Source organism: Apteryx rowi, unplaced genomic scaffold, assembly GCF_003343035.1.
Source record: "Apteryx rowi isolate R43461 unplaced genomic scaffold, aptRow1 scaffold_1056, whole genome shotgun sequence".
NCBI lineage: Eukaryota > Metazoa > Chordata > Aves > Apterygiformes > Apterygidae > Apteryx > Apteryx rowi.
The window spans coordinates 107,835-134,197 of record NW_020447260.1 but is presented as its reverse complement, the minus strand read 5'-3'; the positions used below and the strand labels follow the sequence as shown (position 1 = coordinate 134,197).

The window sequence follows — 26,363 nt, the reverse complement described above, 5'->3', positions numbered from 1 at the left end:
GCTCGGCGCCCCGCCGCCGGCCCCGGCTGCCCCCGCACCCGCCGCGGGCACCTTCGTTCCCTCGTTTTCCTGAAACTTCCCATATTCCTTAGTGCTCCCGCGCTGCCCGTGGCGGCTGCCCTCTCTGTAACACAGGGAGCGAGCCTGGCAACGGAGCCAGCTGAAAAAGGCGATGCTTGAAGTGTTTTTTGGGGGGAAATGCGGGTGCGTGCCCCCACCGAGCGCTCTTATCCTGAGGCGGGGAATAAATCTGAAATCCCCCCCCMAAAAAAAGTATAGTTTCCAACCAGCAAGTTGAAAATCCCAACTTTGCCTGTTTCCTCTTATTTTTCCCGTCTGTTGCGAGGTCAGCGGTTTGTTTCAGAGGGCTCTTTTTTCCCCCCTCCAGAAAATGGAGCCAGGAGAATTTTCTGAACAAACCCGCTGTTCTCTCCGCTCCTCACACGGACCAGGCCCCTGCCGAGACACRGAGCAGATACCCAAGCCCAGTTCAGCCGCCTTCCCGTGCTCAGACGGAGCAGCGTGCGCAGCAGAGAGAGAAAGCGAGAGGAAAACAAGAATTAATTAGCAAGACTTTCAAGATAAGCAGTAGTTCCTGCTTTCCGATTGCTGCCTCTTCACAAGAGGAGATACGGGAAGCTGTGAGAAAAGTGATGTACGTCCAGCAGAAATTCAGCACCAAGATGCCAAGTAAACGGATTCCTTGCACGACACCGCCGGCAACGCGTGGGATGGCGCGAGGACGGGGCGATGGGCAGCGGTGGCCCCGCTGGGATGCGAGCGGGCAGTTCCAGGGAGCGCAGATGTTTCGAAGCATGAGCTCAGGCTGCTAAGCCACTGATTCCAGCTGTGTTTGCATCAGACTGGTGCAAAGTGCCGTGAGATGCAAGCCACACGCATTAGACACTAATAAATCCTGACGATACTGTTTCCCAACACCCACGCGCTGGCCTTTACACTTTCCTTTTTCATGAAGCAACAGAGGTAAAGTGGGCGCTCTTCTTTTTCAGTGCATGACTCTGCCCCTGAACAGTGCTTACTCCAGTAACTGAATCCTCTAATGGTTGAACTGTCAGAGCAAAGAAATTAGACTCTGCTCTTGCTTCTACTACTGATCACCTCTGTGGCCTTGTTTTAGTCAGTTTACCAAGCATTTATAAGCATTTCCTGCCCACATAAACGTAAGAGATTATAATTATCCACCACTGCAAGGCCTTTGGAGATGGATGGGTGAAACTCAGCTCAGCACCAACTGTAAGGATTAGCATTAGCAACRAAGTCACATCCTACCCTAAATTCTAGTTGCCAGCTTGCACATAAAGTGTTTATAATGCGATAAGAGATACCATCGCAAAACAGAGCTGAGACTTGAAAGATCATGCAGGCCACCCCTTGCAGGCTCAGCCATACCCGTGTCATTCCTGACAGACGTTAGTCTAACCTGCTCTTGCATTGCTGACCAGGAGTGAACCATCAGCACGCATATTCAGTTAAATACTCGCTAGCTGTGTACATGAACAGCATTTGACCTGCAAAACTGGTCCGTCATGCTAAAAGCATGTAAGTTTTAAGATTTAACACCAAGATACCTAACTATAATGCTTTTTGCTTGACAAGTGGGAAGAAGATAAATAATTTGTTAAGTTATCCTGGATTTAATACAATAGGTGATAATATCAAACATACTGTAGATCCAGCTGTCAGTCTGCCTTTTTTTACCACCAAAAGATTAAGTGCCTAAGATGAGACTTGATAAATTCTCCTCTCTTGCATCTCCGGAGATTGAACAGAGAGTGAAATCTCCCCTCCGACGGCTACTCCTGTTCATGGTTCCCAGGGAAGGAATGCAGATGGCCAGGGAGGGGGGTTACAACTTCCTCCCTTTAGAAGACTCCCTTTTCTTATTGTTTTGCCTGTATTGCTTTATCAGATTAAATTCCAGTGCGCAACCTGGATCCCATTTCTGTTCTTACATTCTTTGATTTTAAAACGGTTTGCTTAATAAACTTCTCTTCAATACAACATTCGTGTTGGCTGATCCGCTTCTGGAATTTCTCACCCACTCACAGCTCCGCATTTTGGGGTGTGGGTGGATCTGAATGGCTGCTGAGTGCATGACCTAGCAGACAATATAAATCTTGACTGCATTAAGGCACTGGCAAGGAGACATTTTAGATCGGTGCCAGGTTTCCTTCTTCCTCCACCAAAGGAGATATGCCATGCATTTGACAAAATGATGAGCTCATACCATAAGTATTATTTATGTCTCCTCCTGTTTTCACCTTGAGCACATATGGGGCCATGTGAGAACAACTTGATCTCACTAGAAAGCTGTGATGGGATCCCCTGAGACAGCAGCTCTATCTCCCTCCGCCTTCCAGACGTGCGTTATGAAAAAGTTTCTCTTAACGGAGAATCAGAGCTTTGTTCTGAAGCAAACAAAGAGTCATTGGAGGACCGGGGTGTTGTGTTCACATCTGCTTTTGTTGCAAACAAATCCTTACCGAGGAGCAACCTGCAGCTTCTTAGCGCAGATGCAGCCGAGAGCGAGCGAGCTGCAGGGAGGAGGGTTTGTTTACTTATCCCATGTTTGTTATCCTTTGGAATTGCTCTGGCAGATGAGATCCAGCTACTTCCCTATTCTCCCTTGGAGGCTTCAGGGGAGGGCGTGAGGTTGGACCACTTATGCAACAGCAAACAACATGAGATTGTGCCTTGACCAACAAATAAGCTGCCACTTTTTGCTTATAGACAGGAAGATTTTATCTCTTACCCGTCCTACTTAATGTTCCCATCGATGTTCCCATTAGCCTCAGAAAAGAGTATTTTGTGAAGGCCACAGAGCCCTTAGCTTCAACTGTATCTTGTAGTTGAGCTCCAAATTGTGTTTTCCGTGGGAAAAAAATTGTTTTTCATTTGGAATTTGTGACCATGTCCTTAATTTTAGATATCCTTATTACCACGGGCAGATAAAAACACCCACATTGCCCTTTCTACACCATTCACCAAGTCTGTGCATCTCTCATCTTCCTCATCGGACCAAGCAAACTAACTTGCAACCATACAGAACGCTTGATTCTGCTCTCTTTCGGGGGGGGGGGAGAAAACGGGAAGAAAAACTGTATTCCCCAGATTATGCCACTGTCATCTTTCCAACTTTGTTTCTTTCCCATTCCCTGTAAATGCCAGAATTATAGAAGGAAAGCAAACGCAGACTCCTAAAAGAAAGTATTCTAATTTCTGCAAGTCTTATCTGCTGGCGCTCTGTAAAGCTTTGGCAACCACACAAAGGATTCTGTTACGGTTATTTTTCCCAGAATCGAGGTTTGGATTCATGCCACACTGAAGCAAGACGTACTCCCACGATGCCAAGGTGATGCGGTGAGCTGGTAAAGCGGCAACCACTTATCTTTCCAAAGATACCGCTTGAACGGTAGGCAGAAAGCGTTATACGCGGGTATATTCAGTCGGCGCTAAGGAGGGAGGCACCAGTAAGAATCGTGCACTTTATTGAAACAAACAGGAAACCGGGAAATACTTTTTGCCGCTAAGAGATCACACCACTGCAAATCAAACTGTAGATCAGACACAGAAGCATCTCAGAAAGTAAGATGTTCCCTTCCATAGCCTTCCGTCAAACCAAAGTTCAGAAAATTTGATGACATTCAATCATATAAGGTAACAGAAAATACTTTATTTTTAAAACTCGTGGCTCAGCTTCAGATACACGTGCTAAAAGGGTCATAAGTAGCAGACTTAAAAACCAAAGTTTTTTGCAGAAGTTTCCTGAGCACTCATTTTTTATAAAATAGCTATTGGCCAGGCAACAATTATTTGTGTGAAACTCCCCAAGGAACAGTCCTTGTCCTGCTGGCGCCTGCTATAAAATACAAAGCAGCAGAAACGTAGGATTTCCACTTGCTCCAGCCGCCGCTAGCATGCTCCACATAACCAACTGCCTGCCGCTTCCTCGGTTTATGGCCCGGTGCTAAACCAACCACCGCTATTTCCATGCCTTAGGACAGATGTCTACCTACAGATTAAAGGCTGAAGTTGTGTCTGCATTTTTTATGCTGAAGTTATTAAAAAAAGAAAAAGGGGAGGGGGGAGAATTCAGTAACTTTTTGCAGCTACCGGTAATTTTTGCATAAAAACCCGATGACCAATTAGACAAGGGTGCCAGCTAGATGCAGGCAGCTCCTGCGTTTCACTTATTTCACTCTCAGGAAAGCAGATTTCTCAGTGGGAGACCAGGCAGCTGCACAGTGGTCCCGTTCCAGTGGCGCCTGGGACTGAGCTGCTCTTTGCCTGGCGCGTATCCCCTTCGCTGGCACACCCGGGCAGCCAGGTAGGCAAAAGGAGCACAGGTTACATCCACGCGAGGATGGCTTTACTGAGACAGGATTACTGCTGTGCCGCACCAGCAAAGCATTTTTTCTGTGGATGCAGCCATACTTGCAAAAATGTTTTGTGCAAGTAAAAGCGCCACTTTTCCCCTCCCTCTTCCTGCCACCAAAGCAAAACAAGCTGCACTGAGAAACCTGTCTATTAGGGCAGTTCTGTGGGGGAAAAACGAATTTTTGGCAGTCAGAGGAGAGACACCCTTCCCCACCCCGAGTTATCCTGCAAGGTCTAGCGCAGATCTGGTTGCTGACTGTAGCCATTTTAGGCTGCAGTTCAGCAAAGCACATCAGTTCACGGCAACTTCAAACACACGGTTATTATTATCATTATTAGTTCAGGAAAATGCCTAAGCATACATTTAACAGCAAACTGTACGGTGGACTGAAATACCACTTTGAGCGCCCTGCAGGACAGGATGCCTTCCACTTGTGTGCGTCTGCTTTGCAGATGAAGGATCCATACCTTGAGAAAAGTGCATTTCTAAGAAACTCATTTCAGGCTCCTTTGATAGCAGCAGCTCATTCACTCGAACGCTAGTCGCTGCTTTGCAAAATCCTCAAAAGGAACATAACAACTTGTTTTTCACTGTGCAAATGACAGGTTTCCAACTGCAAGCTGTAAGCCTTCAGCTGAAAACCTGCCCAACATCTGGCTGGGGATCAAGGTTTGCTTTTCTGGTCCTCTACAAGGTGCCATTCATGCCTTGATGATACAACAGGCGGACACATTTCTATGTCAATACTATCAACGAACGTGGGAAGGACAGGGTCCCTCCCTTCCTCCCTTTACCCCCAGCATAACTAAAACCAACCGCTGCAGCCCAGAAGAGCACACACCTGGCTTTCTGAAAGACTCAGACACCAAAAAGAAATCCTCAAACATAGCGCAGCCCTCGAGAAAGTAGAGACAGGCTGTCGCAACCGGCACAGGACAACCGCCCCGGGCCGCACAACTGATGAGCAGACAACACAGAGCTCATCTCCACTCACCCAGGGCTAAACCTGAGCCCCTCCCGTGGTGGATGCCTTCATCTGCTTCCTAAGATATAGCAAGCTCGCACTTTTGTCATAAGAAAGGTGAGAACCCTGACACATGCAAAATTAAGGTGCAGGCACGCTACTTGCACCACAGGACAAATTTCTCACCTCCAAACCTCAGTGAAATTCATACGCTCCTTCTAAACCCAGTTGTAAACCACTACCCTTAAGGCACTAATACTGAATGCAAGTATTGATGCTGCCAAAGAGCACGTCTGCCTCCATAAGGAGAATCGCATGTTTAAACAAGACCCCAGGCCACAGTGAGGAAAAAAAAGAGGATGCATTTAAAGCAAATAATTGCAAACTTTGTAGGGAGACCCAGATTAGCAGCCTGATTAGAAACATCAGATAACCATGTGTAAAATACTTTTTAGTACATTTTCAAAGCAATGTGACAGGAAGATATAGATCAAACCCAACTCAGCTAAAAGGATAAATTCTGCTCTAGGTACTCCAGCGTTAATCTAGCGCAACTCCAGTGACTTCAAAGGAATTACTCCAGATATAAAGCAGTGTAGCCAGAAGCAGACTGGCTGGTGGCCTGCATAAACAAGAGAAGAAGAAAAAAAAAGATTTTTTTATTTTTTTTAAGAAGCCATATAAAACACTTAGCTAATTACGTGACAGGGGCCTGGGTGTGAAATAGCAACTGCAAAGCCTCAGGGACCAAGCCAAGAACCCTTGATTTGCTCTCTACAGCTTATAAAACCTTCCTAAAAACTCTTGCCACAGCAGCTTTTCTATTTTCCATTGCAAACTGCACACACTACTCTAACGCAAGCCTCCCCCAGCCATTGCTCTGTACTGAATCTTGAGCCTTTGTCTTACAACCTGAGGCTAATTTCAGGTTGCGCAGCTAAAGCAGCAGCTGCCTGCGAGCTGCCTCCCCCCGGCAGAAAGCCCAGGCAGGGTCTCCGTCTTTGCATGGAGCATTCAGTGTTGGAGCAGCTAAAAACATGACTGCCCCATAAATAAACTTTTAAAACTTCTCCATAAAACTCCCGACAGTTGAAACATTCAACTCAAAAACACCAACCTTGCATTACTGAAACGCGGTTATTAGTTTGGAAGGAGAAAAAAGGTTCTGGAGTCTGTGGGATGATCCTGTGCCTACTCAATATTCAAATGCACAGCAGAATCCAAGCTGTCTCTGTAAAAAATAACATTAAGGGAAAGATAGATATATTTATACATGCTCCCAGGTGAAATTCAAGATGGCAGAGCACTTTGAGGAAGGCAGCGCTAGCCGGCTCTGCGCCCGACGTGCCAGCGCGCCCTTGCTGAGCTGTAAATCTGTTCAGTCCCACTAACTTGTCCTGCTCCTTAAGTCACAAGTGATGAAACCTCATTCATTTGTGCAAGCGACCGAAAAGATTTATGGTAAATAAAGTTCTGCACATTACACAACTGGCTAAAAATCGTAATTAGAGTTGCGTTGGGAAACATGTTTTATTTATTTTGACAGTAGCCTGGCTTCAATAATCGTAGCATGATGAACGTCCCTAAAGCTCGCAGCGTTTTCAGCAACTCGAGACCTTATGGCAGACGTGGAAGCCGGCGCGTCCGCGTAGCTCTGCCGGGCTCACGAGCGGTCCTGAGCCACTTGCAGCGCGCGGCATGACTTTCAATCGGCACCAGGGAGCTCGGAGCTAGGGGGAGCGTCTTCATTCGCTCGAAATCAAAGAAATGAGCATTTCTGCCGCTACTAAATTTCCGAGATGTCGGTACGAGAGTCTGTGCGAGTCAGTGAGGTTCTCGGATAGGGAGAAGCGACAGTCGGATGCCGAGCAGGCAGATCCTTCGGAAAAGGGTCAGCGACACCATTAATAGGATGCAGACGCTCCCTATCTCTAGCTAGTCTGCACCCTGCCAAGAGCGCGAGCGCTCTCTTTCTTTATAGTTTTAAGTACAATTTCAGGCCCATAAAACATCAGAGAAGACAGAAGCTGTTATGCCGGCCGTGACGGGAGTCCCCAATGGGACACGCTTACTCCGCAAATACCGAGAGCTAACGATGCTGGACTTTTACTGTTCCCCATCTGTTCAAGGGTATTTTAAAATGTACCAAATCAGGTTTACCCCCATAATGTTTATTGCTGCTCTGAGACTAATATATGACCCTGAGTGCAATCAAACATTTATTTGGCTTTGTTCGTTCTCAAAGAAGAGAGGATCCCCGGCCAGCTGCATTTCGTGCAGGGCATCTCATGAAGCGTGTTCTCCAGCCGAACCATGGAGTGTTAAAAGCGAAGCCCCTTTGCACTGCATCCCACCATAGCAAAAACATTGTTCAAGATTACTTAGATATTCATGTGAAGACCCTCACCTCAGCATCAAGTTGTTTCAATATAACAAAAGGATCAGACTGGTTTATTTTCAGAATAACATGTAGTCTATGCATATAACAGCTCAGAGCCATGGCTGCATATTTTACAGGGGTAAAACTTTATTATCAATGTCGATGACATGCACTTTCACAAATATTTTAGCCAGTCTCTGCTAAATTAAGAACAGCTAGAATATTTCTAGCTAACATTATGAAAAATAATTATTTATTATTTCTATAAAAAGCACATTCCTTTAACAAAGGGAGATGGTGCACAGCAGTGCTCTGCCACAGGTCTCAGCGAGAAAGTCTGGAAACCTTTCCCAGCATCCGTCCCGCCGTGCCCGGGAACGGGAACGCAGGTACCGGGCTCGTCTGCCGCATCGCAGGCAACGGTTGGTGTGTTTATTAAACCACGATTACAGAATGGCTTTGTGAATCCTCCTGTCTACATAGCCACCACTCCAGCATGAACCAATAGAGGCTAAGTCTGTTTTTGCAAGGTTGTCATTAAAAGTAAGACCAAACATAGTTAATTTTTCAAGGATTTTTTCTTTTTTCCCCCTTCACAATCCACCCCCCCGACACACACACAGAAACACATACCTTAGAAGCTTGAGGTGAAAATTAAAACAGTTTCCTTACGAAGAGATGCTAACCATGGTCACAGCGTGGGTTCAGATTGGCTTGTGAGCACTAAGGCTGCACATTCAGAAAATCTCAGTTATTAGAGAAGATCCCAAACCATCACTTGCTGCCATAGAAATACTATTGGTAGGAAGATTTAAATAAATAGGGAAGAACACTGAAGTATTTTAGGGAGGTAATGATGGGGGAATGGCACACTCGCATGAAGCTGAATTGTATTCTGCAAACAGGAAAGCAAGTAACCTTCCATTTGCTACTCACCTAAAGAAGCGCTCCTTTCATAAACATAAGCAAGCATTTAAATTAAAAAAAAAATCCATTATTCTGCAACTTTGAAGCTTGTATTGAGTTACATTTCTTCCTTTCAAAATGCATTTTTTATCTGCCAAGGCTGTTTTGCAGTGTTTCTAGCTTCCACGCCAGACCAAATGAACAGAGAATGGAGTAAATTAACTGCCTAAGAGCTGGCAAGTGGAGCTTGCCCACTGGCTTTAGCACACTGTTCAACAACAAGTACTTTTCATTAATTTATTATTGGCAAACCAGCAAGTAGAGAGAAATGCAGGTAAAACTATGTATCCTTTTAACTAAAATTTGGATGCCAAGCTTAACTGAGAAGCATGTGTCCTCACTCCATCATGTACAAAGGTACTTTGATTCAATTATCAGAGAAAAATATCTTTAAGTGAATCTGAGGTATGGAGTTCATGCTTTAAATAGACCTGATCAATGATTCATTAGCAAAACAGACATTACATATTGTCTCTAAAGGTTACAGCACAGTATTTATTTAACAGCAGAATGCAACAGTTTCTCTAAAAAGGAGGCTGCATACATCAAAATCAAACTTATACAGATACAAAACAAAGCCCTTGAAACAGAATACCTGATAAAAAGGAGAAACTTTCAATTCGTTAATCAGTCAAATTAATTAGAAAAATGACCTGGAGGAAAGTTCAAGAAGTATCGTAAAATGTGTGTTTAGCACACAGAATACTAAACATGACAAAGCCGTCTTAGAACAAATCTCTGCTAATTTAAAGTACTCAGTGGCAACAAAAACCATTCCACTTCGACTTCCATCATATCATGATACCAACTATCTTATTTACAGGTCAAGGGAGAAAACCTTCAAGCACTTGGACAAGTAGCACCCACCTCCTTTGCTGTATGAAAAAGGTTTGGATGGATCCATATAGGTGAACGACAAACTCCAGGTGGTCTCGCTTCAGCACAGATGAACAGCTGCAGAGCTCTTATTGCCAGTGAAGCCAAGCAAATGATGGCAAGTATAAAAATCATGCCCGTGTACATGAAAGCAAGCTATCAACATGGTCTTAGTGTTGCAAACTTTGGGTGTCCCAATTAAGGGAGAATTTCTAGACTAGAATATCATGCTACTACCTGGAGGGGGTGAGGAAGTGATCTGAAACTGCGAGGTAATCCAAACAAGGAAGAATCACCACAGACCAGAGATGTGCAGGGACAAGTATTCCCCTTTCAGGGGAACAAAGGGGAAAAGAAAAGAAAAAAAAAACAAAAAAMCACACCACACCTTTGAGAAGCAAGCACATGCTTTCATAGACCAAGCACCTGAGCTCTTCTAGCTCCCATTGTCCCTTTATTGCTTCTGGAGGTCAGTATGTTATACAGATTTTGGTTTTTGTTTGTTTAAAAAAAAAACAACAAAAAAAAATCAGCAAATTGACATACAATGATTCTTGGAACTATTAATAAAAAAAAAGAAAGAAAAAAGAAAATCACACCTGAACTCTTTTAAACAGACCACAGTACTGAATTACTCCTGAGCTGTCAATGTTTGCAATGCATAACATTGTTAAAAAGATGGAAAGTTGGCAAAATTCACTCCCCCCATCAAAAAAAAAAAAGGAGGAAGAAAAAAAAAGAAAAGCTTTTTCCAGCTGTAACATCTGTTAAGTCTAACTAGCTGACAAGTGCTTCTGATGGAACGCGCTTGCCAGAACACTACATAAGAGGAGGAGGGATTCGTGGAGGAGGGAATGCAAGCTATTTTTCTCCTTCCCTCACCCACAAAATGCACAATACCATTTGCAAACAACAAGGGAACAACACGGCATCCTGATTACATGCAACACGAGGCGATTCCGCAGGCCAGCGCAGTCGCATGTGGTTACCTCTGGGTCGTCACCTGCGGCAGGATCACAGGAGCACATGCTATGCCAGCAAAAGATTCTGGGAAATGCAGGTCCCTTTCCCACTCATCAGTTTCTGTGTTATACACCTGCACGATGCTTGTAACATTGTTCAGATGCCAGTTGTACCCTCCTACAATATAAATCTTTTTCTCTAGTAAACAACACCCAGCTTCCGACTGACCTGCGCGCATGGGGCTCACGGTTGTCCACTGGTCCGTTTCAGGCACATAGTACTCCACAGCCAAAACATCGAAACAACGGTCCACGTGGTCCATGCGGCCCCCCAGAGCGTAAATCCTGCTATTTGCACTGACCATGGCATGCAGAACCCTGGGTTCGTTCATTGGGGTTTTAAACTCCCACTGATCCACTGCCGGGTCGTAGCAGTGCAGGGCTTTTTTGTCTTCCACGGATATCCCATACCCACCTGATATGTACAGCTTGTCTCCCACCGTGGCTCCCGCATGCCCCCACGTCCTGCGTTTCAGGGAGCACACGTAAGTCCACTCGTTGCTTTTGGGGCAATACTTCTCTACCGAGGCCAAGCTGCCGGAGCGGTTCCTCCCGCCGGTGGCGTACACCATGCCGTGCAGGACGTTCAGCTGGAACTGAATCCTGCTCTCCTGCATGGCCTGGATGCGCAGCCACTGGTTCAGGTGCGGGTCGTAGCGGTAGCAGATATCGACAGCCCCCTCGCCGCTCCGGTACTGCAGGTGCTGCCCTCCTACGATGTAGACGAAGTTGTCGAGCACGGCCACGCAGGAATGGCTGCTGCCCACCTCCATTTCCGTCAGCTCCTTAAACTGGCGCACGTTGGCGTCGGGCAGGTAGTACACTTTGCAGCTCACAGTGCGGTCGTTGTCGGTGTAGGGAGTGCCGCCAAAGGTGATGAGGGACAGGACGTCCGAGCGGATGGTGGTGCGAGGCGACTGCATCTCGTGCTGGCGGAAGGGCAGGATCTGGTAATTGAAGGCCTCCAGCAAATACTGCCGGCATAAGACGTCTTCCACCATTATGTCCAAGGTCTGAACGCTGTCCACCAGCTCAGAGGACTTCATGAGCGGGAAGCGGATGTGGCAGAGCACCTGGCTGGCGTTGGCACGGCGGGTTGGGTCGTATTGCAGCCAGCGGACAGCAGCACGGAAGAGATCTATTTCACTGCAGCTTTTCAGCTTATTGCTCTGCAAGAAGAAAACAAGGCGCTCCAGCGGCAGGTGGAGGAAATCCTCTTCCTCAGAGATCTGGAGGAAATGCCTAAAGGTGAATGCATCTACTGACTCCTTCAAGGATGCAAGGCTAAAGGTGGTGGCCATCTGCCCGATATTAAGACATGTTTCAACGCTCATGGCAGACTTCAGAAACTCTTCACAGAGCTCCACGACAGGCACCATCTGGAGGAAGACAGCAGCTCCCAGCACATCCTGAATACAGTCAAGATCAAGAGTCACTTCAGCACTGTAAGCAAAGTCTATTATGTGTTTCAGTCCTTTTGCAGATACACCTTTCAGTTCAATCACATCTTGGCTGGCTTCTCTCATCCCTCCTGTGAACATCGCCCTGAAGGTCAAGAACACAAACAAAATTTTCCCCCCTCTTAAACACATGTAAATGATGCATCAGTTCAGGGTGTTTTTTTCTATTTAAACATATTGATTCTTTTGGGAAGAATGAGGGGGGAAAAAAAATCAAGGTTAAAGCTGTAAAAGCCAGGAGAAATAAAAGTATGCAATTACTTATACAAAGCTTGCATAAACATAGCTATCACAGAAAAGTTAAGCTTTTCAATCCTGTTGTTGCTGACAGCATAAATAAGAGCGGTCCACAGGACAACGCTTCAAGAAATAAGTAGGACTATAAGAGCAGGAAGCATAGTACGCTGGACCAATGCATCCACAAAATTGATCAGCAAAAGGATACGCTGGGATCTGCACCAGCACGGACTGGTAACCATCCCCCTAACTACCTAATTTTCAAGCATGCAGGATTTGTGAGCACAGAGGAAGAATACACTTTTGGAAGACACTTGTGTTTGGGAGGTCAGTGATCCTCTGAGCTTGCCTGCTCATGAGACAAGGATTTCAATTAGCCCATTATATTGTACGCTAGTTATTACATGGCTTACATATTGCAGGTGCAAGCAGAACTTTTGAGTAGCTTTGGTAACCACGACAGAACCTCCTCCAAGGTTCATTCCCAACACCTGAAGAAAACATGAGTTGCGACCAGAAAGCATCTGTTATGTTGCAGTACAACGGCAGGGGGCTAGCAGGCAATTAAAATAAAAAAAGATTCTCCTCTTGCAGCACAGCTGCAAGCACATCGGTTGACCAGGCCAGGCAGAGCTTAGGTCCTAGATCACCTCCTTGGGAGGCTTCTAAATTCCACAGGAAGCACATACCAAGCCAAGGGCTGCACACAGCCATCCCATAAAGCGCTCTCCTAGAGCCGTGTTGCATTTCCCAGATATGGGGCCTGTGGGTGTGATGGGGATATAACTGCAGTTTTTTTTGTTGTTGTTGTTAATATGCTTACATTAAATTTCAGCAGTTTTGTTACATATAGGTAGCTCGGGGCCAAAGGTTTGCGCTGTGCGTACTACTCAACAAGTAGCAGCAGAGCGGTTTGGGGGAAGGCAAAGTCAAAACAGGTTGCTGCAAGAACTGAGACATGCACTTTCACCAGTCAAAGCCATTGCACAGACACCACAGCAAAACTAGAGAGGCTGCAATGCAARAGACCTTTTAAACTGCTTGCTGCTGCCTGCACCTTTTGGGCCATCCTTCCAACACTGATACCTTTCAAATATGAAAGAGGAAAAACTAAGTTCACTGGGAATGTACAATGCCATTAGAGCTGCTTTAGGAAGCTGCAGTGACTCCAAGGTGCGAGTTACTCAGAGAAAAGGCTGAACAGACCCTCTTCTGCATCAGCACAGGAATAAAGGAATAGCTTGGGAATGCTGTCAGAAGACAGGAGTTCCAAGTTTCCTGTCCAAACCATGCTAAAAGAACTGCTGCAGTCCAGCATAAACTGAAGAAAAGCTAAATGACCTAAATAAGGAAATATCTGCATATGAAATCAGCTTTCCGTAACCGAGTGACCAGGAATACTCTTTGCAGGAATTATTTGTCCATATAGCAAATGAGAGCAGTCTGTTAAAATCCCCTTGCATATCCCATGTCACAGAACAGCATGCTGCCCTGATCCCTTGCCCCAGAGGACATGCGGACATATGTGGATTCATGCATTAGCTGTGGAGCTGAACGTGCGCAAGCAAAGAGAAGCATTTTTGTTGCTATGATGAAGACAAATCATCAAATAGAATGCAATTCCTTTAAAAAGTACTATGGTTCTAAAATGCTGATTATATAAATGCCTCTATTTCACTCTTTTCCCTCCCTCTTTCTGAATAAAAACAGACTATTTTCAATAGCTAGATTATTCTGCCATTGTTCCCCAGGACAACCTTACTTAACACAACAGAAGTTATAACAAGAAACCTACTCGGCAATTACATTTCGACAGTGAAAACACACTAGCAGTGGCACTGCATACAGCATTTATGAATACAAATAGTGCTATTAGCATTTGGTGGAAGATCAGCTCCATCATTAATTGCATGCCTGCTAGGAAGAGTGATAAACCTTCCAAGCTTATGTTACCAGGGGGAGTGAGAATGGAGAAAGCTCCTTGAACAGCCTTGAAGATATATGTATGCATAAGATGGAGATCAGAGTAGCTGAAGAAACGGGAGAAGGAATCAAAGAGATACGCCTGCACTGAAGTCCCTTGTTCTTGGTTACCTGCTCAGCAAATCAATCTGCTCAGGTCATGGAGGAACCCACACATCGAGAGATTGCAAACTCCGCTGAACAGGCCTTCTCCACCCTTATGTGTCATGGCTTAAAGTCTAGAACATCACCCAGCTCAAGTTCTCTGGTGTTTTGAACCTCCCCTGTATCTGCTGCCCTCAGCACGTCCATCACCTGAAATTGCTATGGGTACTGCCAGGAAAGATCCCTCCCTGCCTCAAGAGAGAAGTAACTGCAAGTCAAAGAGGGCCCTTACTAAGCATTTGAAAGACACAGGATGGATTAACAATTGGACTCAACTTTTAGCAGAAGGCTGAATTCCAGCTCTGCAGTTGACTCATTCTGCATTAATTTGGATAAGTAAACTCATCTCCGTGCTCCACCAATACAAGATGGGACAATTCCTCCCCATCTCCCAAGGGTCTGGAGAATATACACACAAAGTGGGACAATAAGCATTATAGACAGATCAATGGTATTTAAAAATAACATTACTGTTATTTACAGTGGGCACTATCTTTCAGTGGGATGACTCATTTCGGAGCCCTCACTGCGACTTCTCAATCAAAGTAGCTCAGAGGCAACAGCCGATTTCCTTCAGCAGGCAGAGCAGCTACTAAATGCTGCCTAGGTAGGTTCAAGACCTGGACTCGAACGTGGGACTTCGCCCAGCTGCTGTAGCAGAACAACCTCATCTGCACGCGGAAGGACAGGCTCTGGGCCTTCGCATGCCTGCCGGGATGGGTGCACACCGTACCTCCAAAGGCTTTTTTTTGTGGTGGGGGAGGAGAGGGCGTAGGGAGGGAAGGAAGGGGAAACAAACCGACAGCAAAGGTAAAAATGCCTGCTTCTGCTTCCCTATCAGATTCTCACCTGAAATAGTCACTGCAGGCAGCCAAGACAACTTTATGAACCTGAAACACTTCATTATTTATAGTGAGGATGACATCAAGCAGCTGAGCCTGAGCTCGGAGCGAGGCCAGTCCCTGCAGCAGAGTGGTGCTGTGGCCAGGAGCAGAGAACGTGCATTTCAGGGTGCTGTTCTTGTCAGCCATGCTAAAAACAGAACAAGAGAGACAGGCTGGTTTTAAATTAAAACAATATGCGGTATACCTACAAAGCATGCTGGGGAAGATGCTTTACCATGAAGCAGTTTGAAAGCAAATTCCCAGCTCAATAGCCACATGGGACATCACAACATCGGTACCTTCGTTGTATCCCCTTCTCCCAACACAAAAGACACTTCCAAAATTTTAAATTATATTTTCATATTACTGACAGCCTGTCACACTGCAGGACATGGGGGCTTCAACGACCATCCAAGCATCAGCAAACGGGGCCAAAATCTCCAGAAAACATTGGTGTCCCCACACGACGGCTACCCCAGAGTCCACTCTGACCTTGACTTCAACCACAAGACTGAATCACAGTTGCTTTTTCTTCTCCCTACCAATCCTAGCTGCAGCTGCTAGATATTTGGTAGGGTCCAAGGACAGCCCTGCTAACCCTACTTGATCCTTTCCTTATGCCTGACCCTCATGAGAAGAGCAAAAGCAATACATTGCATAGCACTGGCTGCTCTAAATAACGTCAGCCGCTTGCACTGCACTGTAACCAGTCCCTTCCCAGTGTGAATATTCCCTTGGTTTCCCCAATGCCTCTTGCATGTGTTGCTCAGTGCTGGGAGCACCGTTCCTAGGCTCACTTGCCCTCAGCTGCCCTCGCCGGCAAGAGCTCTGCCCGGCAAGGGGAACATCACCAATATTCCTGCCCAAGTGGACGAGGCTGTTGGATACTCTGTGCCCCTCCGAAAACAACTGCAGTCGTGCCGCAGATTTCCTGAGTGAGGTGCGACGGGGCTAGCGTAGCGCACGCCGAACGGAGACGGGCTCACTCACGCAGGCAGACACATGAAATCTCAGAGATCCATTTACACGTTTAATCCAACTCTGAACTGTTTTCAAGACCAACATACCACTTTCTTCCGAGTCTTTCTGGGAGAAAAAAACATATACAGGAACCAGTGTTCAGAGAGGGATTTTGGTTTTTGGAAACAACCTGCTATTTGGTCTCTGAGTTTTCAGAAATATTTTACGGAAGAGCAAGAGTGCGACATAGAAATCCCAAACAGATCACGCTGAGCCTGGAAAGCTGCTCATATAAAGCATCCAGTGCAGCTTTTACGTGGAGATTAATTGCTCCCATGTCTACATTAGGAGTGCAGCGAGTACCGTACTTAAGGGGTAGCCTTATTATTTAGGTGGATTATACTGCCAAAGCCAACAAGGAAAGTGCAGAGGCTAGGCCCCAGCGCGCTCAGGGCTGGGTAATCGCACAGCGCGCCAGCAACCGTCCCGACGAGTTCACTGCCTAAACAAGGAAAAAAGCCGCACATAATGGACAAAGCAAGTAGGGAAGGTCAGAGAAGAGTCAGGGAGGTGGGATAACAAAAAAGGGGACGTAAACAATTCTCAAACAATGAGCAACAACGAACACAACTTGCTACTCGCCTAACTTATCGCATCGCAATTTCCTGCGAGCGCTATGGAAGAGGCAAGCTAGGGGAAATCTGTGATGCTCATCAGCCCGCGGAGAGGGCAGCCCCGCCACGCGAGCCGCCCCAGAGCGCGCCGGGCTCCTGCAGGATGCAGATATCAGACCTCGGTGTTCTGCTGCAAAACTGCTCGGGCTCGAGCCTGTCTCTCGAAACGCATACGAGCTCCYGTTCGGGACGAGGACACGAGTCGCTGTGCTTCCTGCGGCGTGGATGTGCAGTTCCTGCCTTAAAGTCCAAATGTGCTAAAAAGCCTTAGCTCTGAAAGCGAAGCCCGGCTACAACATCGCTCTTAAAATGAAAAGGATTACAAAAAGGAATAGCAGAGTCGGTTGCTGCCTAGACCCTACCGGTACTCTGAGAGCCAAGAAGCATCTACCCACTCCAGCTCTTGCCACGGCTAAAGAGGAGGGAGGCTGAAGGAAGCACGTACATGAATATTCATCATGTCACACTTGTTTTACTCTGCTCTTTGGAGCAATGGGTTCGATTCGCTGGAGTCTAACGAAGGAAACACCAAGCACAAGCAGGGAAACGATCTTGCCTCTGAACACAGCATTGCTCACCAAGCAAACCCATTCTGCCTCGCGTCGGGCAGGAAAAATACCCGGCAGCTCCAGGGGCTCATCTGGGAGAGGGCAACTTCTTCGTTTACTGTAACTTCACTTGAGCTGCTGCAGGATTCTTCCCATGGGAATTTTCTTCAGTGTTTTATGCACACCTGTTTTAAATATTCCTTATCCCCCTGCCAGCCTGGCGCGCCGCCTCYGCGCGACTGGCACAAGCCCCCCAGGTGGGTGCCCAAGCAAACGACTGGCTTCACCTCGGCAGACAATCCTCATCTTTCCCTYCTCTCGATTAACTCTCTGCAGACACTCTTAATCGTGCAGGGAGTAAATTTAAAATAGATAGAGGACTAAATCAGGGTGGGTTAGACATTTCTGCTCTGGAATAGACGCGTCCGCACGTGCGGCTCGTTTCAACAGGGCATCGTGAGCAGCCGCCCCAGCAAAACTGCGGGCACTGGCTCCTGTGTCTATTTACAGGTATGGAATAAAAGGATCCAGCGATTGCACAATCCTCCAGGGAGAGGGACAAACACAACAGAAATCTGTCAGTAAGAGAAGCATTGAAGATGTCCAGTTTTGTTAAGCCTGCAGAAAAAAAAAAAAAAAAAAGGAATTTTTAAAAGACAACACACAAGCTGGAAGCTGGATGAAAGGTTCCCAGAGCGCGAGAAACCAAACAAGAGGCTTTCGAAAACCAAAAAGGGGGGCGGCGGGAAGGTGAGAAAACAGCAAGAACCCTTGCCGAGCGTGAGCAGGGCGGTCAGGAAGAGGGGATCGCAACGAAAGGAGGCCGGGCTCGGGGGCTGCCCGCCTGTGGCCGCGGGGCGCACCGGCCCAGCGAGCCGATGTGCCGCCGCTCCTCGCACCACGCTAGCCGCGGAGGCAGCCGTTGGGTGTCAGAGAGACGAAAAAGAGCACAAAAGGAAGCCCTGAACATTTGAAAGCGCCTTTGTGAGGCTGTGCCTATCTAATCGGAGATCTGAATATAGCGCGTACTYGTTGCTTAACAGTTTGTTGCAGACAAAACAGCCTTGCAGACAAACTTCGGGAGAGCTGCATCGACTTCTCCGCGGTTCGGAGCACACCTCCGAGATAAAAGCCTTCCATCACATGATACTGCCAAAGTGTTTATTCCGTTCGGAGAGCATCTCGAATTTTCCTTATTTTTTCTTCTTCGCCCTCGAAAAGGGAGGGAGGCAGCGCGCAAGCCCCTTCCCCACCGCAGAGCCTCTCGGAGGCTCCCGCAGCGGGGCCGGACGCGCCGTGGCGGCGGCGGCCCTCGGAGCGGCACCACGGGCACACGCCCCAGCCAAACCTGCCCTTCAGAAAAGGTAAAACGCGCAAGGCCACGTTCGCGTCGAGCGGCGCTGCGGCACAGCCACCAGGCTTCACAGCGGCGACGTGCGAGTTCATTGCAAGGGGACTTGTTTACACCATCAGGGCTTTTAACGTGACTATACCGGTATACAGGTGACTTTACCAGGACAGAAATCCCACTTTCCATATGGAAATAGCTGTAGCAGTGAAAGGCACCTTTATATTCACACAGCTGCATCCACCATAGGAAACGGGAACTCAGCACGTACCTTGATTCAGGCGCACTATCCATTTTGGACAGCGGTCTCAAATAACACCACCGATAACCAGATTTTCCAAAAGTGACTATGAGAGGACAAGTAACGGGCTAGAGGATTTGTCTCCAAGCCGCTGAGGGCCAAACTTCATGAACCGGTTCAGGGGAGGCTCCGGGAACAGCCCGGAGGAGAGCTGCCACCGCAACCGCAACAGCAACTTGCATACGCACRGAGCGACCTTGGCTTCGCCCGAGGTCTGCTCTTTGGACCACCATCCCCTGCCTCTGCCTCCTCTATTTCCCGCAACACCATGTATAATCCAAGCTGCATGTCAAGCTAATGAATCATTTTTACCAAATCTTTACTGATGATTAAAAACATCAAAGCTGGAATTAAAGGCTTACGAAGCATAAGTTCATATTTCAGTGCGTTCGCAACTTCCGCACAAGTACAAATGGAGAGAATTATACGCGGCTAGATTGCAATATTGCAGCGATTGAATTAAGTAAGAGAAATCTTTTGCAACACAAGTGCCTGACCTCTTGCTACTTTTCTGCTGTACCACGGTCCTCCTCGGAAGGACAGGCAGTTCTGCTGCTAGCAAGGCTCTCAGCATCCCAGTTGAGCATCCCCGTTAACATCCACCCACGTTTTCCCACTCTCCGGGCAGGTGGTGCTCGATAATTTTTCATACAGGAGAAACTCAAGAGGGTTGGCAAGATTTCTAAGCAGGGCAAGCTTCCAACAGGCAGCCTCGGCGGTAAACACAAGCTCTAAAGGTAGGACCCTGCAGGCTATGGCTGGGGTACAAAAGAGGACGGAGGAAAAGAAGGAGCTTGCRTGTGTTCGCATGCACAAAGCATACAGTGCCACCGCTTTTCCCCGGATAAACAAAGGACTTCAGATTGCAAAAGAGCCAGCAAGGCACCGTTTGAGCACTCGAGCCTGCAGAAAAATGTTATGGCGAGAGCAGCAGAACTAACAGAAAGCTGAGGAGTAACTTTATTTAGAACATACGGGATGAATATTAAGGGCCTTCTCCGAGAATCTTTCAAAGGCGGCATTATAGATATTTCAATAATGCAAATCATTTAATGCCTTTGGTTTCATGCCTAAGTAAAAAACACATTCAGATTCTGATTTTTAAACTACAATTAAGACACTTAAAATCAAAACAAAAGTCAAACTCCCTCAGATAAGTCACTGGTAGCCATGGTTACTGTAATATTTCAGATCCTTAAGCTTGATATCACATGCTCAAACGATGAAGATGAGTTTTCAGCACCTCACACTAACAAACGTTACGTTAGGGCAAGAAGGCAAAACACATGACTCTGGAGTTTGCCGTCTCACAGACTCCCTTTTCGGCACTTTGGGACAAGGCCTCTGTGGTCCTTCATCCCCCACCGAGAGGCATTAATAGGGTTCTTCAACGCTAACGTGCAAGACGTGAAGTTTGGGTGCAAGGAAGATTAATTGCTGCCAGGCAATGAGACTTAAAAATACCTGCCCTGTTAACCTACTTACGTTCCCAGCAGCAGGCGAGGCCGCCACCAGCATCCCATCAGAAACAACATTTACCATCGCTTCCCTGTCCAAATTAGCAACAACAACAAGCGCTTAATGATCAGCAACTGATTAAATATTAACACACCAAATAGAGGGGATGGTTTTCAGAGAAGCACAGTCATCCTTAGGGAAGATAAGGGAAGAAAATAATTTCATCAGTTTCTTCATTCCCTGTCCCACCTTCTTCTCTTAATTTCTGCCAAGTTCTCTCCTCTGCCTCCACTCGTTCTCCTCTCCTGACACCTTCTCTTTCATCAGAAGTAATAAATACAAGTAAAAAGCCTGAGACTAATAATACTATTTAGAAGTGACTAGCAATTTGGAGTGCTCAGATAGAGAAATTATAAATGGCTCTGAGTTTTAGAGGGAGTAATACCTTCTGGAAAGAAAAAAAAAGAAACCTTCTATAAAACGTCTAAAGTTGAACAGTGAAAGGTCGGGCGTAGTTTTAAAAGTCTTGCCTTCCATCTTATATGCTTCAAGTCTCAAACCTTGAGAAAATTTAACATGTGGCACAGGAAGAACAAGTAATATTCACTATGTTAGAAAAAAAAAGAAGGGGGGGGCAAAAAACCCAAACTTTGTTTGTACTACAGGGAGCCAGTGGTCGGTGCAAGGAGAAAGCCCCTGCCACGGCAATAGGCAGGACGGGAGGAGGCAGGAGCACGAGCACTTTGGGGTCCCCATCTCGCGGACCGGGAATTGAGGCCTCTGACGATTGACCGCGCGACTTTGTGATGGAGGTGGCACCCCGGCACCCCGGCCCCTCCAACTGCAGGACCATCCATGTCTGAGCTGGCCTTGGGTTTGATGAGAGCAGCATTTAAAGACATATTCACAGAAACCAGGGGAAACCTTAACGTTTCAATTTTAAGTGCTTTCTGAATCTGGTCCTACCGATCCACTTCTTACTTGCTCACCTGCAATCCTGCTCATCCCATGCTGGAACGAAGGGAATCCCTATCATCCCAAGGTAAGGGAGCAAATTAAAGCAAGATGAGTATTTTCAACTGTTTTCTTTACATATTATTTTTTGTCCGCTGAGAAGTCCCAGAAGCATTTCCAAATCTCTGTTTTTCTTTCCTTTTTTCCTTTCCGAGCTGGACTCACACAGGGCCCAGTAGACACACACAAATATATTCTGCTCCCAGACTTCAGGCAGGAGGTTGTTCTCAAGCCAAAGGAGGTGGGATTCTGGTTTCTGCTAAAAGCACTAATAAAACTGGATGTCTGTCAAAAGCTGGCTGGCCTGGTAAAATGGAGCAGTGGAGCATGGAACAAAAAAGCAGCGGGTGAAATATCTGAACACATTAAACTCTGTGCCACCTCAGGGAGTTTCTACGTGCAGCCCTGGTCAGTACATGCCGTACCCGGGACACATCGTGAAAAAAGGAACAAGATCCTGAAAATGCTCCTGTCGCAGAGCCAGATTCATCTTTATAGCGGTGCAGGGACAAACGGGAAAAGCCGTTTAGTTGCTGAAGGAAGAGGACCAAAGTGGCCAACACAAGTCTCAAGTAAGGGCCCACTTTTACCGGTTGCATTAGGGCACTAAGAGCTAGGCTGAGAAGATGATTAACCACGAACGGTCCCGCCTGTTCTCCCCACCCAGCTGCAGCGGGTCTGCGCCTGGGCAGCGTGGCTCCTCGCGCGCGGGGACGCTCCCGGCACCCTCCGTCCTGCCCCCGAACCTCCTCCTGCAGCAAAGCGCGAGGAGCAAGCACAGGCAATAAATACGAGCCGGCACCAGCAACACTGCACCGTCCTCCAACTGCAACCTGCATCCGCGCAGCGACRGAGGATGGGAAGATGCTAAATCCCCCCGACTTTATAGCGATTATATCCTCATCAGCCCCAAACCTGATCTTGCTGAGCCAGGAATGAACTGAACAAATATAAAAATCGTTCTAAGCATAGGAGTTACTCTGGCAGCCACATGCAGTATCGCAGCGATGAATAAATCAGCTGCTGTCTCTCGCTCCCGGGATCAGCCAGCTCCACCAGGAGCACCAGAAGGATGGCTGATTTTACATTTGTAAGATTTGCCTGCGTATCCATGGCATGCGGCTCTTTACACGTTCAGTGCTCCTGCTGACAGTGCTGCCTTAAACAATTCCATATTCCCCCACCATATGCACAAATTATTACTTCTGCCCTGACGGCCAAACCTAGCCTCTAGGAGGAGGAAAGACACAGCAGAGCCAAATCAGAAAAGCACAGAACRGAAGCATCCTTTTCTAGCACCACCGCCGGGGTCATTTCTGCACCGAGAAGCCCCCGGGCGCCTTTCCTGCGCCCGCTCGCCGCCCGCCGCTGCACACCTCTGCGGCAGCGCCGCTCTGCAAAAGCCGAGAGGCACCTAGCGGTGCCGGCAAGCACAGCAGAGCCAGCAAGGCCACCCCAAAAGCGACGCTCCGTCCAGCCCCAGACACAGCTTCTCCGCTCRGCTTCCAGCGACCACCCTGCCCTCGCGACCGTCCCCGCTCGGCATCTTGTCTCCGCGGCGTACAACGGGGCTAAGCCGATCTATGGCACAGCTACGGCTTTGAAATCAGTCAAATCCTGCCTTGGCTTCCCCACTTGTCCCTGGTCAGCAGTGGCAAGCTGGAGACGGCCTGTTTTAGCTCCATGAGCAGCCCCTAACGTGGTAGAAGTTTCCCCCCCTCCAAGCAAATCACTTTGTGACCTTCTCCAACCCACATCAGACCATGCGACCACGCCAGTCCCTTCACTTCAGGCCTTAGGGAAAACTTAGAAAAACTTGAAAATTAGACCGTGGGGGAGTTGGGGCAGCGTTTGTCCCGGCAGTTTTCTGCAGCATCGATTGCAGCCTCTGGGCACTACTGCAAGAAGTGACAGGACTACACTTACATACGGCGTGTGGACCATAGCATGAGCAACAGGGAGCAGAAATAGCCACGCTGCTGTGAACTCTCCTCCTTTCTCTTTACCTCTGCCCACCGGATTTATTGGCTTTCACCAGCTAGAGATCTCAAGCAAAAGCATAATTAAACCATAAAATAGCAGATGTCAGAAAAAAACACCACTTTTTAACACAAACTAAAGAAATCAGATTTTGTAGCAGATGCAAGCAGCTGCCCGAGCACTTGGCATCGTAACACTGGTACCAGTTCAGTTCCATGATCAAATCCTCTTAACAGCCCTGCTGTTTGCAGCCATCTCCCTCATTGCCTAAATGCTCTGCACTCACCTTCGGCAGACACGCAYCCATCCTGGAGTTCGTTATGTTTTCAAGCTTCTTGGGCAGTCCAGCTCTCCATATCCGAGTCCCACCCTAACTGCATTACCCGAGCAGAATAACCTAAGACCACTGAAGCGCAGCAATAGCTTTTCTCGATAAAGGTCCCTGGCTTCTATGGAAGTTCAGCATTTATCTTTCACTTAAATGAGAGACTGGAAAAGACTCCTTAGCCATCGTCCCATGATGCAAGCCTGTTCCTTACAAAGCTGTTAATGCTAAGCAACACTTGGAGGGTAAGACAAGAACCTTTAAGGACTCACTGAAGTTTACTTTTAGTCTAAATAAAACCTCCGGCTCAGAAGCCTTCCAATGTTGAATAAGAAAGCAGCAGTTATTTTTACAGTGATTCAATTAGAGCATAAACATTTACACCGCGTCTACCAGATCTAACAACTAAAATCTGTTTTAAAATTGCCATGTGGCAGAATATAGAACGGAAAAAACATATAAAATGAAACTTTGAACAGTTTCAAAACGCAGCGTTGTCTGATTGGATACTAAAGATTATAGTAACGCAAAAGCAAGGCGGACTCGCAGCCCCTGTCGTTATCTTCCACTTACTCRGTTTTACCCCCTCCTCCTGCACATTTGCTCCCTCTCCCACCGCTTTCTTCAGAAGGAATCGGGTCAGGGGAGTTCAAGTCTACTTTCTCTTGATGTGAACTAAGACATATGTACTTTTAGATAWGGAAAGCCTGCAGGTCTCCCTCATCCATCCATTCTGGTTTTGGCAGGTGGAATTGCTTTCAGCGGACAGGCCGCTGTGCAACAGCATTAGGAAGGTTTCTGAAAAGTGTTTACGCAACCTGGCGCTCTGCCTTTCTTCAAGGGATTAATCCCGGTTCTGGAGAGACACGGCCCTCCTCGAGAGCTTGCCTGGACACCCCAGCTAACCCCTGCCTGGAGGCCTCCCCAGCAACCGCTCTCCAGCGTCGGAAGAGGGTTTTCCAACATCCTGGCATCCCCCTGCTTCGTGTGACCTTGCTCCACCAACGCTGCAGCCAAGTTCGCACATCTCGTGTCTAAAACGCACACGGCTCAGAGCTGCGTCTTACAGAGGACACCAACGGATCGCGCTGCTTTTCTGCACTTACCTGCTCGCGAATCTCAAAGCGCATCTTCAGGACCAGCACTGAGCACAATATTACAGACAGGGTTAAYGACGGAGCGTGAAACTCTCCCTCCACACGACACTGAGGGCTGTGAGTAAGGTATGAAAGCCATCTGCAGTGCATGAAATTCATCCACGCAAAAACAAGGACATTTACGAAGATTGGGCCTCTTTTGGTTTTGAACTTATAAAAAGAGATTTTTTCTCACTGCGTGCTTTTAAAAAAACAAAAAGAGGAATTATGGAACAGAAGCACCATAAAACACATGGCTGTGTTAGCAGTAGGCACGTATTTTTCCTGTGCAAATCCCAAGCAAACTCGCATCTGCAGCAACTGCCTTGTCTCATGCCACCAAAGTATCCCAAACTTTTTGCCCGTGCTGTCTTGCACAGCATGTGCCCTATTGCATGGAACGAAAGCACAGGATCCCCAGCCGTCAAGTTAATTYTCCTGCTTTTGGGAAGCCAGCATATTTACGGGGATCTAGCACCAGCCACGCGGTAGCAACTCCAAAGATGGAAATTCTGCCTGGGCTGTTTGAGTAACAGCACACCACCGAAATGGCATGTGTGTGTGTGCAACAGCAGGAGAGGACTCTGCCCTCTTGCCTTAGAGGGCAAGTGCTCAGCAAGTGAAAAAAAGAAAAAAATCAAAAGTAAAGGCCTTAGAAGCCGCTTACAAGGAATCATTAGTTGATAGGAAATGCCCTTAAAATTTTTCTCTTGCTCTATAGAGCCTGTCCAATGTCAGCMCTCTCCCCCCAGGCACCTGTGTTCTCTGGTACATCCATCATTTAGTAAACAGGAGACTAATGACCAACAAAAAGCACCYAAATTTCAACAGACTTTAATTGAAAACTAACAAAGCGAGCAAACGCGCGCCGACACGGGCAGCTACGTCCCCAGAGCAGGGAACGCGCTGCCGCGCCTCCACGCTGCACCATTTATTACAGCTCCGGAGCAAATCGCTACCGTTTCTTAGGCGGAGCGCCCCAAAACTCCCCCAAAACCCCCCAAAACCCCTCCGACGTCCGCGCAGGAGACGCGCTGCCGCCCCGCGAGGCCCGGCCGCCCCCACCTCGCCCGTCCCTTCGCGGGGGGCGCGCGACCCAACCGGGCCGTTTGGGCTGGGACATCCCAGCAAGAAGGGGATTTGGGGCSGAAAGCGCCCCGATCCGTGCAGGCAGCAGCGGGGGAAACCTGGTGTTTTTAAGAAGAGGCCTGAAACCCCGCAAAACTTGGTGCCCCCCCCCCCACCACACACACCCCGGGCCGGGCGGCCCCGGAGGGGAGCCGTGCGCGCACGACAGGTGCGTG

General features: G+C 47.6%; 1 protein-coding gene across 1 annotated transcript; it reads right to left on the bottom strand.

The window, feature by feature from the left end:
* Window positions 1-9,175: 9,175 nt before the first annotated feature.
* On the bottom strand, window positions 9,176-25,263 carry KLHL26 (kelch like family member 26). Its single transcript, XM_026069257.1, has 3 exons — window positions 25,030-25,263; window positions 15,281-15,463; window positions 9,176-12,152 (listed from the first exon to the last, which is right to left on the bottom strand). The coding sequence occupies exons 2-3, from the start codon at window positions 15,460-15,462 to the stop codon at window positions 10,571-10,573; spliced, it is 1,764 nt and encodes a 587-aa protein (XP_025925042.1). The 5' UTR covers window position 15,463; window positions 25,030-25,263; the 3' UTR covers window positions 9,176-10,570.
* Window positions 25,264-26,363: the final 1,100 nt, after the last annotated feature.